General features: G+C 43.0%; 1 protein-coding gene across 3 annotated transcripts in view; it reads right to left on the bottom strand.

Moving 5' to 3' along the window:
- LOC137323004 (NADPH oxidase 4) overlaps positions 1-15923 on the bottom strand; it is a 166726-nt gene that overhangs the window by 88091 nt on the left and 62712 nt on the right. For all 3 annotated transcript variants that reach the window (XM_067986331.1, XM_067986330.1, XM_067986329.1), the window contains one exon: positions 11436-11640. In XM_067986331.1, coding sequence (XP_067842432.1) covers positions 11436-11640 — 205 coding nt within the window. The remainder of the gene's footprint in view (positions 1-11435; positions 11641-15923) is intronic.

Genomic DNA, 15923 nt, shown 5'->3' on the forward strand with positions numbered 1-15923 from the left:
ATGAAGTGTTTAGATAAAGTAAATAAAGAGAAACTGTTCCCATTGGCGGAAGGGTCGAGAACCAGAGGACACAGATTTAAGGTGGTTGGCAAAAGAACCAAAGGCGACATGAGGAAAAGTTTTTTTACGCAGTGAGTACTTATGCAGTGAGATCTTGAATGCGCTGCCTGAAAGGGTGGTGGAAGCAGATTCAATCGTGGCTTTCAAAAAGGAATTGGATAAATACTTGAAGGGAAAAGATTTGCAGGGCTAAAGGGAAAGAGCAGGGGAATGGGACTAACTGGATTGCTCTTACAAAGAGCCAGCATGGGCTCAATGGGCTGAATGGCCTCCTTCTGCGCTGTAACCATCCTATGATTCTAAGGACTCAATGAGCCTTTACAGATAGTCTACTCTGCCCATCATTAAGGCTAGTTAAGCCAGGCCATGGTGTACTCCTCTTGTGATGGTCCACAAGGAGAATGCTATCGTTAGAAAGTTGTAACAGTGGCTCAATGGTTGAGACAAAGCTCAAAAGGGCCAAAACATTGATGTTCTTCACCATAAAAGTCAAATACCCAGGTTAGGTTAAAAAGAACCTTCTTTAGAGATCCTTGTTTTCTGCAAGTTTTGATTTCTGTAAAGCACCTTTCTGCTGGAGCTGCATCACAGCCTGAGCTGATTGCAGTTTCTTTGGAATATAAAAGGAAACATTCACATATCACATTGAATTAGAATGAATTTCCTTGATAAGTCATGACCTGTTTTGAATGTATTCTCCTGTCACGTTTCAGGACTTTTTGACCATTCCTCCAATCAAGACTCGTTTTGTTCATTTACATCTCTCCTGCACTATTCTGCATGACTTTGAGGGCAGCCCTTTAGTAAGACCTTAACAGTCATCAACCAGCAATTTTTTTTTCTATTTCTTTCTGCCCATTTTACCAAGGTGTCAAAATTCAGAGTAATTGCTATAATGGATGAAAAGTCCATTACTGCTTTCTACTGATCTCACTCATCTGTTTTCTTGATTACCTTTCTCGTTTAAATTAATGACCAGAGGAAAATATGCCCCTTAGCAGCTAGAAAAGGGATCTGGAAGTTCATGTTCGATACTCCAGTCAAATGGACCTAGTTTTATTGTGGAATTAATTTGAAGAAAATGCTTTATTGCTGACTAAGTGTGTATGAGTATGTAGACTTCTGTAAATCCTTGGCTTTGTTGGCTAAAGATTGCCAAACTACTCAGACAGCGTTTTAACATAAGTTACTTGATGATAAGTATTGTGTAGATAAAGGCACAATAAGTTTCTGAAAGGCAAATATTTGTGGTTTGATGCTTTGCCTTAAGACAACTACACCATTTGGGAACAGATGGGAGGGCAGGAGAAACAGCTGTGGAATTCACTTCCGGGGTTAGAGGTTGAGGCAGAAATTATGTCAACATTCAAGATTAGATTGGCTAGATAGATGAAGGAATATGACAACAAGGGAGGTAAATGTGATTAGGACTATTTGCTTGCATGGACTGGTTGGTATGAATGGCCTGTTTCTGTGCTGTAAATTCTCTGTATTTCTATGATGACAAATATCCAAATGCACATTTTTGCAGTAACTGAAGATCTCTCTGCAGAAGTAGAGAAAGTTTACACTTCACTTTTATCAGTCAATGAGCTGTAAACCAGAATACAAGTTATAAGGCTTACTGATTTAGAACCTTTGTAATGGACAGTAAATAATGGATTCAGGTTGGTCAAGACACTACCAACAGCTAATCTGAAAATAAAACTGCTCATTCTGCCAAACATTTTACGGTAATTTTACCTAACTAGCCCCGCAGGGAAACTGACTTAATCAGAACAGCCGCCAATTTAACTTTCCATTGACTTCAATCCTTTCATTTAATCCAATCCTGACAGTTTCCTGCCGGGTGGGCTTGTATTAAAATTACCCTCACAGGCTTTTAGGCTGGTTCCATTTTTGTGAACAATTAAATCATTCTGTGCAGGGCGATCAATTCCCCATGTCCACTTTTTTGTTATTAATAATGTTGGGAGAGAATTCCTCCATGTTAAGTTTACTTTTGAAATACAGTAACTAATCGTGGTTTTTACTACAGTGGTTGAAGTGTTGAAACCTGCATTTAATCATGATATTTTCTCCTTCCAAATTGGTTATTTATACTTCAGTTATTCATCATAATTACACAAAACCCTTCTCTCCCCTCCCTCTCCTAAAAATTCCATCTAACCACATTGCAGCAATAAAAAAAACCTTCCGAGGTATAGCCATCATGACATTTCCCAATTGGTCCCAGACCGACAGGCAAGTTTTTGATGATAGAATTCACAACGTTTAAACTGACACTTAAGGTGAGTAGATTATCAAATGCTCCTAGGAGTTTACAATTGTAAACAATTTTACAACACCAAGTTATAGTCCAACGATTTTATTTTTAATCCCACAAGCTTTCGGGGGCTTTCCCCTTCCTCGGGCGGTGTGGAAGTGGAAAGCCCCCACACCGCCTGAGGAAGGGGAAAGCCCCCGAAAGCTTGTGGGATTAAAAATAAAATCGTTGGACTATAACTTGGTGTTGTAAAATTGTTTACAATTGTTAACCCGAGTCCATCACCGGCATCTCCACAACCTAGGAGTTTAACAGCAGAGAGATTACCTGCACAAATCTGCAAATGCATTTACAGTACAGTACATTGATGGAAGAGATGGCCTGGGTGTAATCAAACACTTTGATAAAAGTAGAATGGGACAGGCAAGGTGGTGGCTGGCTGTAAAGTCAACTTACAGGAAGCCCAGTGTTAATCACTGGCTTTGCCCTCCCTCAGGGGTGGGGAAAATTCAGTAGCAGGACTTTCTGGCTGGCGACCCATGATGTGTTACAATTAAGTCAACAAATTTCAACTTTCCACACTCCAGATAGCCATCAGATAGTGCAGGAAATTTGATTCAAAATACATGCAGATGCAGGCTGGCAAGTTTTAGCAAAAGGCCTGCCCATGAACTATCTTCTTGGAATGAGAGAAATATTGCATTCATTGTTGGGTGGCTGTATGTCCATAAATCATGAATGCCATAGTGTAAATAGAAACCTTTTTCTATTCCTTCACCACCACAAAGTGTCAGATAAAACCTAATGGTACAAGTATAAGGATAACAAGGCCACAACAGCTTAGCATAGCTCCAGAATTGATTGCATGCATAAATACAAACCACTTTATCTATATTTGCTTTGCACTTTCTATTGACATATTCAACCCTCCCCTGTAGATCATCTACAACATGAACCAGAGAAACCATACAGGAAGAACATACATTACAGGCAATTCTGATTTTGATCCAAAAAATATAATCACTGAAATTTAAGCTATCAAATGTTGTGAACTGAAACAAAATACATTTTATTTTTAATTACTGTTGTTAATTAAGTGCTAATACATGACTGTGGTCTGGATGAAGGGATTCTGGTCTTTCAGTAGCATGAGAAAGCATGATGGACTGTTTGTCTGCTATGTGCAGAAGCTTCTTGTCACAAGGTCACGAGAGAAAACGTTGAGATTTCAAAGCAAAATCAATAATATCAGAGAGCTAAGACTTCAAAGCAAATAGGTGTCGAAGCCACATACAACAACAATGGCCCAGACGATTATCAGAAGGAAACATGTCAACAAACCCACGGCTGTGGTGGAGTGTCTTAATCGACCCCGCTCAAATAGGTTGGACAAAACAATGACTACAGAAGAATTTAATCTATCCCTTCCTTAATCGGAGCTTGTTTGATGTAGGCATGAAAGCAGAAACGAGATCTAAAGAAGGCATGGAGACGTCTAGGAAACACCAGTAAAGAAGGAATAGAAGACGACGTGTCAGGCCAGCTCCCAAGACTGAGGGTCTGATCAACCAGAGATCCTGAATGCCACTCTCCAAATTACAGTCGTATTACTGTCATTCATTCCTGATATAGCCAGTGACAGTTTCGTTAATAAAGTTAATCTTGAATTGACAAAATAACGTATTTTTATCTCTCTCTCCGTAATAGGTGGTCCCTATGGATTAAACTTACGATAAGGAACAGATAGAAGTAATCTTTTATCTTACGTGGAGAACTCTGTCATCTGCAAGTTTGATAACTGACTCATGTAATGTTAAGTTTGTGCCATACAAATCTCAATTATTTGGAGCTCATAGGCGTGCAATGGAGGAGCTTCCTTCAACCCATATATGGGACCCAAGACCAATCTGTGAGATGAATTTATAGCAAAAAGGGGAAATGATTGTATGGAGAACAAACTCTGGTTTATACTGACCAGTTGCTCCTCACCCTGGAGGGAGAGTTAGCTTCACAGCATGTATGTCTCTGCCAAATCCCCCTACACAAGGGGCCTGATAATAACGCAGAGGCAGGTTCTGAGCGAGGGTAAGGGGGCATGAATCCCGTAAGATGTTTGGGCGCATGAGAATGTTCAATTTCAGCATGGAGGATACATCATTTTCACTTTACTTCCGGGTTTCGCGCCTCCAATGCGCGTGAGCGGGCGCAATGTGAACCCACGACACGATATCAACACGACTATTTAAAGGGCCAATTCAAAGATGGAATTTGGAGGCTTTGGAGGCGATGGGAACATTTGGAAAGACACGGAAAAGTTAGAACATGGAGTCAGGACCTTCAAAGGTTGTGCCCCGTTTCAACGACGCCTCATTTGATTTACTGCTAGGTGCAGTAAGAAAGTACACTTCCTCAGCAACAGCAAGAAGAAACCTGCTGCTGTCACCAAGAAGCCATGGTTAAAGGTGGCCGAGGTCAGCAGGAGTGTAATACCCATACCTGGATCCAGTGCAGGAAGCAGATTAATGACCTAACCAGGTCAGGAAAGGTATGTCTAGTTGCAGATTCACCAACATCCAGTAGTGCCTCCCCCCCTCCCCCTCTCTGTTGTGCCAAGCGAACTCCATCACATAACTCCTCACAGCCACTTAGGTTTCAAGAGCCCCCATCGTTCATTTTCTACGCACTTCCTCACATCCCCATTTATCCATCTACCATTGCCACTCACCCCATCCTTATGCAATGTGATGCTACCTCTGTCAGCTCACCCGATTGTAAACACACATCCTCAAATGCATTCCAGTGGCAATCGTGATGCATCTGCCTGATAGTGATCTTCACCGAATGCACTGCATCCATCGGGTGAACACATGCCTTACTGACACCCATAGGTCTGACGTTCTCCCTTGCAGGAGAAGAGAGCACAAAATACAAGGGTGAGAGAAAGGACCAGAGGTGGCACACCCAGATTGTGCAGCTAACGTCTGCAGAGGAAGAGGCCATGGAGATTAGTGGCATATCTGCGTCCCTCACCAACAGAGATGGGGAGACTGGGACTTTGCAGTCACCTGGTGTCCCACATCTCATACAAGACTCAGTCATGTTGACGTGATTTCAGCACCAAACGAAAAATGACCATCTTAATTATAGTAAGTAGCAACATTTTCACATTGCCTTTACTAATTCATATCCATCTCTGCTTGTGCTAATTTTTTCCAGGGCCATCACGTGAAGAATAGCAGTCCACGCCTCTTCCAAACTACGTTTCCTCAGCGGAGCTGATTCCTTCTAAGGGTGCACCATCATTGGACACATGCTTACCATGCACCAGAGTAGATACGAGCACTTCAGCGGGTCCTCTTAGACAGGTGGGTTTTCACCTGGTGAGTCACAGTTCACAAATGAGCAGAAGCACACTCCAAGGTCCAGGACTACGTGCTACGGGATGCACTGAAATGAGGTGCGACCTATGCAAAGGCTCTATGGGGAATGGCCACCGTGTAAGGCCACCCCACCTTGTATTCTACAGAATGTATTAGAAGATATGTACTGTGTTTTAAAATTGTAATAATGAGATCATAGTGTTTACGATCTGCACTGTATTGCTTTGAACTGCCTGCCGGAATTTGTGTCCTTTCACTTGAACTGTCTGTAAACTGTGTGTGTTTTTAAATTTTATGAAAAAAGTTTATTTTGAAATTTAAAAAATGAGCACAAGCAGAGAGTGGTGGTAGGGACAGCTGTGGAGAGAATGCTTAACACAATCACATGACATTCCTTTGTCCACTACTTTTAAGAGGGGTTAACTTTCTTTAAATAGATTAATGGCCTCCATTACAATAGCAACAAAGTCAGTCAGTTGAATGGGGTAAGCAGTCATCAGCTATTATCAGCCACATTACTATCTGGCTTATATAGAACTTTTGACTACCCAAAAAAGTTAATTTTCTTGTACTGGGAAATAAAACTACTACACATCACTATAATTAAAAAAAACACTAAAATACACAAAACCAGTTTCCTGTAATGGGGGTGGGAGAGTGGCGGGGGGGCAGGCTGAATTCTGAGTTCTCAGATGTATCTGACTGATTGCAAAGGCCAAACTGGAGGCAATCCATTATACTCGTATTGATTATTAATGTCACTCCTCACAAATCCCTGCGATATTGTTTGCTCTAATATGGGCAGTATGGCCTGTCTCCCAGGTTATTGCACGATAACAAATGGAACTCCACCACAAACATGTAAACAAATTGGAAACCACTTTCAAAGTTACTGAACATATCTAGGCACCACAACTCATCCACAAACAGGCCAACTGGCCACATCATTGCAGGGTACTGTAATAAAATCTTAAATATAAGTAATTTGTTTTACTTGTTTTACTTATTTTAAAATTAAGTAAAACTCATCAGCACTCCAAACCAATCCTTATTTTGTTTCCAAACACTGGCAATTCTGTATGTGCAGTAACAGAAATGCTTCAAATAAAGCCAGTTAATGGGCCCGATGTTAGCAGGGCTGCGGGTTCTTGGCGGGGGGGCAATCGGGCGCGTGGGTAACGCGCCTGGTGAAATTAGTCAGCTCCCCGCGCGATTGTAGCATACAATCCACTAATTGGATCCACTTACCTGGTCCTCCGGGTTCCCCACTGCTGATCTGCGCATCGGGCGGCCTGCTCATGCGCAGTAAGATCTGTCAGCTGGAGGAGCTCTATTTAAAGGAGCAGTCCTCCACTGACAGATGCTGCAACAAACAGAAAAAAATCACAGCATGGAGCAGCCCAGGGGGAAGGCTGCTCCCAGTTTAATGATGCCTCACTCCAGGTATCATTAGATGGGGTGAGGAGGAGGGGGAGGACAGAGATCTTCCTCCCGGCGGGCGGGAGGAAGCGGCCTGCCTCTGCCACCAGGAAGGCCTGACTCGAGGTGGCAGAGGAGGTCACCAGCACCACCAACATATCGCCCACCTGCATACAGTGCAGGAGGCGCTCCAATGACCTCAGTAGGTCAGCCAAAGTGAGTACACTTACTCTTTCCCCTACACTCCATCTGCCACATCACTGCCCCCAACCCACATCTCCTTCTGCACAGCCAACACTACTCTGTCACATCACCCCTCATACCCACTCAAACCTCATCCTCATCGTACCTGCACTTACTCACCTCGCCAGTACTCATCCCGCCACTACCACTCAACCCAATCCTCATACAATCTCATGGCTCTATCTCGTACTCACCCTCTCATACATCTCTTTCACGGCCAGCCTCACTCAACCTGCCACTACCTGTGCTGCAGCCACAGGGCATGCATCACATATGTGCAGTAGGCAGCGTAAGGCAAATGTGTCATGAGCATGAAGGGGATGCACAAGGGTGTTTGAGGGTTTGTCATGGTTGTTACTTATATTGAATTTCTGACCAACTCACATCACATATTATATTGGCACCACTACTGCCATGTCTTCGCGAATCTTGTCTGGTCTGTGCAATAATGCCCTTTCCTGAGGATCACTATGAAGACCCACACCTGATGCCACCCATTGTGTCACTGCAGAGTGGGTGTAGGTGTATTTGCAGGGCTCTTTTGTGCAGACGGCTGAGAGACGTCGGCGATGTCCCTGGTTACACCCTGGAAGGATGCGGAGGAGAGGTTGTTGAGGGCAGTGGTCACTTTGACAGCGACAGGTAAGAAGATGGTGCTTGGGCCAGCCAGGAGCAGCTTGGCATGAAGGAGGCTGCAGATGTCCACGACTACATGTCGAGTGACTCTGAGCCTCCGTGTGCACTGCTGCTCAGAGAGGTCCAGGAAGCTGAGCCTCGGTCTGTGGACCTTGTGGCGAGGGTAGTGCCCTCTGCGACGCATCTCTCTGCGGTAGCCCTCCCTCCTGCTGTGCAGGTGGATGTGTCACAGCACTCTGTTGTGGAGCTCCACGTGTCAGAGGTGGACGGCATGGATGGCGAGGCTGGTGATGCTGTTCGCCCTCCGAGGAGGTCATGACTGCAGCTACGGCGGCCCCCATCTGGAAGATGTACATCTGAGGGGGTCCGCAAGGTAGGTACGTGTGCAAGTTGGTGACTTTGATTGTCAGGAGGAGGGTGGTGGAGGCCAAACTTTGTCCCAAGTGACAGAGTGGCCTCCTGCAATGAGTGAGGGTCTCCCCCCCCACCTGTCAAATGGACCTTTGCAGCTGCCTCAGGCTGATGGCTGCAACAGGTCCATTTGAACTGGGAGTGTTTCCCCCAGTGTGGGAAACAGTCCCAGGTTGCTCTAAAATTCCACCCCTCCTCACATAATCCCTTAATCAGGTCAGTTAATGACCTGAACAAGCCAAATAAATACTTTCAAGTGGCATCCCACTGGCTTTAATTGCCTGCGGGATTCCCACCAGCGGGGGCTGCGCGCGCACGCCGGCGCATCAGCAGGGAACCCGGAAGTGCGCGGGTTTGAGGCGGGCTCCGGTCCCGCTCCAGGATTTCACGATTTTCGGGGCCCCCCCCCGCCAGGAACGCACCCGATAGCGGGTGCTAAAATGCTGCCCAATATACTCACAGCAGGAGCAACCTCCTTATCTCAAAAAAGCATGTGTAACTGCTGTTGAAGAAAGACAACTGTCACGCATGCTCCAAAAAATGCCTGAAAAGATTTTTTTTTTTTAAATAGCTGCGTTTAGTAGCTTACTAGTTACACTAAATAAACACAGTTGTAATTGCAATTCTTAAAAACCATCAGCTCATCTGAAAACATTTCTGCCTCATGTTCATGTGCAACTAACAGTGAGAAAGTAACATCTGGTTGCTTCTAACAACTTTCAATCCCACCATCCAACCAATCTGGTTGGTTGATAACCAACAACCTCCAATCCCAGTGAAAGAAAGTTGATTTTTCTTATAAAACACTGGTAAGTTGAAACATGCATTAAAACACTGTGAGCTTAAAAAGCTGATGGTTAGCATCTATGAAGTAAGGGGAGTGATAAAACTATTAAGTGAATAGATCTTATCTAGGATAAATCTAAACATACATCTGGTCACTCACCAGAACAGCTAATGATACCTCTGCAAGCAAATTGAATAACATTTTTAAAATGGTATGCTGTAGTTTACATCTATAAACTTTAATTGGTGTCACCGCACGTACAATATTATGTTCTTCAAAATTACTACCACGAAACCAGAGGTTTTATTCATGTCATATGCATCCATTTTGTTAGTTACTGTCAAATGAAATAGTATTCATATTATAAAATATGTATATAGGCAATAAGGGGTAACCTTCTGAGTACACACTACGCCTGTCTACAACCTCGCCTGTCGCTAGGGTATATCGGAAAATCATGGGCAGGCACCCGTGATTTTATAAGATATGCTGGTGATGGGTGAGGTTCCTTGGCTCTGGCACAATATTTATGCTTAAAAAAATTTTTGGTGTATTTTTCAACATTTTGGAGTGATGTGTGAAAAATCTAAATTTTCAGGGGGAGGGGGCATGTGCTCAGTTCTTGTACGGTGTTTTTTATATTTTCGAGCACAGCTGACAGGTGACATATAGACCTCCCATGTTGGTTGTACTCTGCAGCTCAGGGAACTACAAATGTGCCTCCTGATTAAGAGAGCTGGTCACCTGTACTTCCACTGATTCAGCAACTGAGTCTCTGCATTCACAGCAGAGTTCAGCATGACCCGCACCCGACTGTAAGCAAAAGAGGGGAAGCAAAGCATAGTGGTCTCTCTCCCTAGTTCGGGACAGGGACACCAATATAGGCCTCTAGAAAATAAATCTCAATCCCTTTCCTCTTAAATTGGAAATCTCCCCCACCACTACATCACTGCTTCTTGATTCCACTAAAGGCCACACCAGCCCTCAATCCCTTGATTCAAGACAGTCAGAAAAGCCAGTTCCAAATCCCCAAAATCCCCTCATGCTTTCTCCAATTCCTTAAAGCGGTATGGGCATTGGTACTTAATTCAATGGTATACATTAGTTGTAAAGCTTTTCATTCCCTCAACATGAAGGTGGTCTGCATTACCCAGGAAAATGTCTTTATGATGAATGAACATTACCCTGAATCAACATATACATCAACACCTAAATATTCAATGAAGAACAATCCTGTGCCATGTCAATCATTCAAGAATGATTCCAACAGCCCATGATTCGCATTGGCTGTTGTACCCTTCTATTAACATATCTCAATATTGTGTTTGTGGAATATATTTCACTGGTAAAACAAACAGACAGACCTGAAGATTCTTACCAAAGTCAATAGTGGAGGCTCCCACATGAGTATCTGCCAACCCCCATTCCAGACAGTGTCACCCTCTACTGACCTAAGGAGTACTGGTTATATAAGGAAAAAAACTAAAGGTTCAGTGGCTCTTTTTGTCAAAACTCTGGACACTTATCCAGTTGTTCTCTTGATGTTGAACATAGTCTTCTCCAAGGAAGCTTTCTTAGCATGTTTGAACTTTTTTGTTCTCCGGTCAGTTCCTTTTGTTGATGGAGATTGTATTTAACGGCTGAAATAACTTCTCTCAGGCCTCCCCCTAGGTCTGTAGATTGAAGGAATTGAGGCCAGTTCTAAGTGTCAAAGATCTTCTAGCCACTTCCTTCTCCACAATCAGGGTCACCCTCAGCGCCATAAATCCGGCCTTTCTTCTTGTTTGTGAAATAGTTGTCATTTTCCAATCAGTTCTAGTGGCATAATTCCCATAAAGTGATGGAATCAAGTGCCTCATTTCCTGGTTATGTGCATAACTGTGACTATTGAAGTTGTGCAATAGTAAAATATCTTAACTCACTGCTGGTGGTAAATTAAAATATTGTGCAGAATATGCAAGAATGGCTGGATTATAAAAGTGCGAGTACTTGCCCCATACAGCAGTCTACAATAAAGGCCTAATAACTAGTAGACCCAAGTAAGTGACAGTCTACCACACCTGTGCAAAAAAGTCCTGTGTTCAGTTCTTTAGAAATATTTAAGTATTTATGGTCTGAGTATTCTATAAATTATTGCAATCCAACAACCAATCACTTTTTAAGGGTTACTCCCAAAAATAAAGGCAAAATTAGGTTACAGTTGTGTCAACCTGAACACTCAAATCTTACGTACCTCCTGTAAATTAGACTGAAATTTTGGAGCTTCAGTGCAGACTCTCTCAAAGTTATTTTCCATCCCAGGCTCTGGCTCAGCATAGCCTTCTGGAAATGGCTCTGCAGGATACTCTGGTCCAGGGAAATCATCGATTAAAGTTTTATTTGGGTCAATGCAGCCAGGAGGGTGTTCATCCAAATTTGTTTGATATTTCAGCATGCCTCTGGAAGACAGGGAAATAATACAAAAATTTTTTTCAAACATGTATTTGATACCTTGCATTTAGTCCAAATCCTTCAAAAGCTTCTAAACTTATATTGGTGCCTTTTCATTTTAACCCTCATTTATTTTTAAAAACCACACTGAGTGCTTAGGCACTGCTAGTTTTTGTACCAATACTGTTATAATCCTAACAGAAATTTATCACGTAAATCATATGACCTTCTTTTCAAAAAACACACAAATCCACTTTCTATGGGTCACAGTCTCATAATATGGGGTATGCCATTTAAAACTGAGATGAGGAGAAATTTCTTCATTCAGAGGGTGGTGAACCTGTGGAATTCTCTACCACATAAGGCAGTGGACACCAAGTCATTAAATACATTCAAGAAGGAGATAGATATATTTCTTAATGCTAAAGGGATCAAAGGATATGGGGAAAAAGCGGGATCAAGGTACTGAGTTAGACGATCAGCCGTGATCATTTTGAATGGCGTAGCAGGCACGAAGGGCCGAATGGCCTACTCTTGCTCCTATTTTCTATGATTCTATGATTACTGTTACAAAATGCAAACAGTGTCTCACGTTATTTATATATGTATTGGGAGAAAAAATGTTTACATTACAAAGTTTAAAGCTACTGTGCCTCTTTCCTTACTATGCTTCATTGTCACCTTAGTGGTTTCATACAGAAGAAGTCATGATTATACAAAGTCAAAGCTTCTCTATCAGTAATATTATCAACTAAAGATATTGGCAGTTCTTACTTCTCTGTATAATAGTTTCACTATTGACATACAATTGCCAGATACACCATTCAGCATCCAGCACGCCAGCCTTTAATAAAGGACATGGCTTCCATTTAGCCAATACATACAGAGAAGTGATTGCACTTGTCAAACATACCAATGTTTCTAGTGAAGCACTGTCCAGATGTTCTCAGCCAAGGAAATGTGGGAATACAAAATCCCAGCAAGACATTCATTTTTACATCACAAATACACAACAATATTATAGGTTCTTCCAAACAAATTCCACAGTGTGTGAGACAAAGTGGTGTCTGTGGGAGTAGCCTATACTCAAGGAAATGTGAGACTATTAATAGTTTTTAAAAAAACAGAAAAGCGAACCACTTCAAGTCTTCTTAGGAAGAGTACAGTTTTCTTCCCCATATGGCTTTCTTGGCTCCCATAGTAAACACATTCAAAGGCAGCCCATATCTCAGTATGGAGAAAATAACCTCCTTCAGATGCCCTCTGTTTTAAAAACCTGTAACAGTTGTGCTTTTCAAATATGCAAACAAGAAACTAGAGGTTTTTTTTCTGTCTTTAGTTTTCTTCCTTGCCTTCAAGACGATTATTCTTTTAGTGGAATATGATAACGTGCATGCTGGTTTTGAGAGATTTGACAGTAAGTTTTCCTTCTCCAATTTGATGCATTTTCCACTTGAAGGTACTGGCTGGGGTACAACTCCACAGGTACTGGTTGCCCTCTGATAACTTGCCCACATGGCAATTATTCATTTGTGAGCCCTGACATGAGTGAGTGCAGGCTATTCAACTGTGAAGCATGACAGCCAAACCCAATCCTGCTCTCATCCTATGTCCAAACATATGCACTTCTGGCAGAGGTTGTGAGATCCCTCATTGATTTTCCCATCCGAGTCCGCACCGGTTAGATGTACGAGCAATCTAGCTAGTCCCACTCCCCTGCTTATAATGACTCATAAGGAAATCTCAAAGGGCACTGTTGATTCACATCAGTACCTGAGAGTTGTGCTGGATGCCAACTTTAGCCTGGACACAGTGCTTTAAGACCACGCTAACCACTTGCAAGATTGAGGACCAAGCTGTGAAGTGAATGTATGCAAAAAGAGGAAATGGTTGCAAGGATGGAGGGCTCCAGCCTATCCACTCAAAGGTATCTGATGTCTGCCTACTGAGGGTTCAGCCTTCTCTTGACAGTTGCCCAATGACCAGCTAGGGACTATCCTCTTTGTGATGAGGAGAGGTAAACAGGGTCTTTTTGGGATAGAGGTTACTCCAAGATGACATGCTGGTAATGGAGGAGTGGAACCAAGTCAACCTCGTGGTAATCCAATATATGAGCCAGACAGGTCCACAACTGGGCGGCCAGGCTTACTAATGGAACTTGGGACGGTAAACTGATCATTAGGGGCTGGAATTCCTCCCACTTGGCTCCAGATTAGCCCATAAATCAATGCCCTAATGGATAGAGCAGTCCTGGCTGAACAAGCAGGGCAAAGCTTACCAGTGTTCTGTCCTGGTAGGCTACACGGCTTAACCTGGTTAAATTCCATCAGACCCATTGCATACACTTAGGGGTTCCTATGCCTTGGCTGCTGCCAATCTATGGCAACTCTCTGGGCTACAGGGAAAGATGTGCACCTCAAATTGGGCAAACAAAAACTGTACCAATGTGGATTTCTGAAAAGCTTGGTTTGGACACAAACATAATGATGGGTGTCCGTGCAAGTCAGGTAACTGACTGACTGACTAAAAAAATGCATCCATTGTCCTCAACATCTCTGCTCTAAGAATGCGGGGGGAAAGGTAGTCAGCTGAGGTTCCTGGTCACTATCCTGTGATCCCTGATGTGAATGTATGTGTGTAGACGTTAGGAGAGGTCAGCATCAGGCACAGCTCTGATGTCACTCACAGTTGAACAACCTGTTGACACTTACTATGTAGGCTCATACATAAAGAACACTGAAAATCAATGTCCATATAACTGTACCGCAGCACAAGTCATCATTTTCAAGAGAGGGAGGATAACGAAGGAAAACGGTTATCCTCTGCAGATGGTCAGTAATTATGATTGGAGACATTTGACAAGAGTTTATTTTAAAATTTCTCCATAGTCAGGATGACAGGATAGCTCAGCTCATGAAGATCGCTATTTATATCAAGGCACTCTTTGATTACTACCAGAAATGCACTTGAGCTATCATGAAGGGATCTCTATTGACCAGTGACATAGCCAAGACTAACAAATTCACCATTCCCCCACCCCTCTGGAAAGCTCAAATGGCTATATTAGTCTTGATTGAGATTCAAATAGAAGTCTCCAAATTAAGAACTCCATCCACAGAGTTCAATAATTAGAAGGCTGAATCAACATTAGAAAGAAAGAACTTGCATTTATATAGTGTCTTTCATGACCTCAGAACGTCCCAAAGTGCTTTACAGCCAACAAAGAGCTTTTGAAGTGTAGTCCCAGTTGTAATGTAGGAAACTTGGCAGCCAATTTGCGCACAGCATGGCTCAACAAACAGCAATGAGATAATCACCAAATAATCTGTGTTGATGATGTTGGTTCGGTGATAAATATTAGCCAGGACACTGGGAGAACTCCCCTGCTCTTCCTCGAATAATCCCATGAGATCTTTTATGTCCACCTGAGAGGGTAGACTGGGCCTCGGTTTAACGTCTCATCCAAAAGTAGAGCATTCCCTCAGTACTGCACTGGAGTGTCAACCTAGATTTTGTGCTCAAGTCCCACACAGGCAAATAAGATAAATAAAGTTGGCTCCCAGCTGTGCCATTAGGGGACAGCAGTGACTCACTCAGTCATGCACTCCAGGAAGGTCCAAGATTTAATCTCTGGTATGTGCTGGTCTTAGCAAAAACAAGGTTAGAAGGTGTGTTGCAATTAATCTCAGTGCCTCAGAGTTAGGGAGAGGAAAACCTCGGCCAGAGTTCCCACTCCTAATCACTGTCCAGTGACCACTACTAGAAATGCATGTGTACAGGTCAGGAAAGTACAGGACTGGGCTCTATCTGATGCCCAAATGATTGATACTTACTGTCCCGATTTACACAGGAAGAATGGCCACTTGACCAAGGCACTCAAGGGCAACTGGCACCCATAGAATTGCACCCCAGTAGGAAGTCAACACTTTCAGGAAAGGTGGTGAAGCGGGCAGACAAATGGTTTTAAAAATAGAAACTGGAGTTTAAGCGCAAATGATCTCTGCAGTTCATTTTCACACTCTTGAATACGAGCTACAAACAACTAAATACAGACACCAGGAGATTTACAGTTAAGAGCTGGAACAATCATACTGGCCAATCATTGACTGTATAAATTTCAGAGCCTGCAAATTCTGTAATCAGTGGGGGGTGGGACTGAGGCACAATTGTAGCAGCGAGGCTGCAGTTTGGACAAGAACTACAGATCATTTGTGCATGGGGGGAGAAGGATGCGATTCTTCTGCCTGCCCCCCCAGTCATGTACATCCAGCACTTTGGGAACATGTCTGTT

Source organism: Heptranchias perlo, chromosome 6 (genome assembly GCF_035084215.1).
Source record: "Heptranchias perlo isolate sHepPer1 chromosome 6, sHepPer1.hap1, whole genome shotgun sequence".
In the NCBI taxonomy this organism is placed as follows: domain Eukaryota; kingdom Metazoa; phylum Chordata; class Chondrichthyes; order Hexanchiformes; family Hexanchidae; genus Heptranchias; species Heptranchias perlo.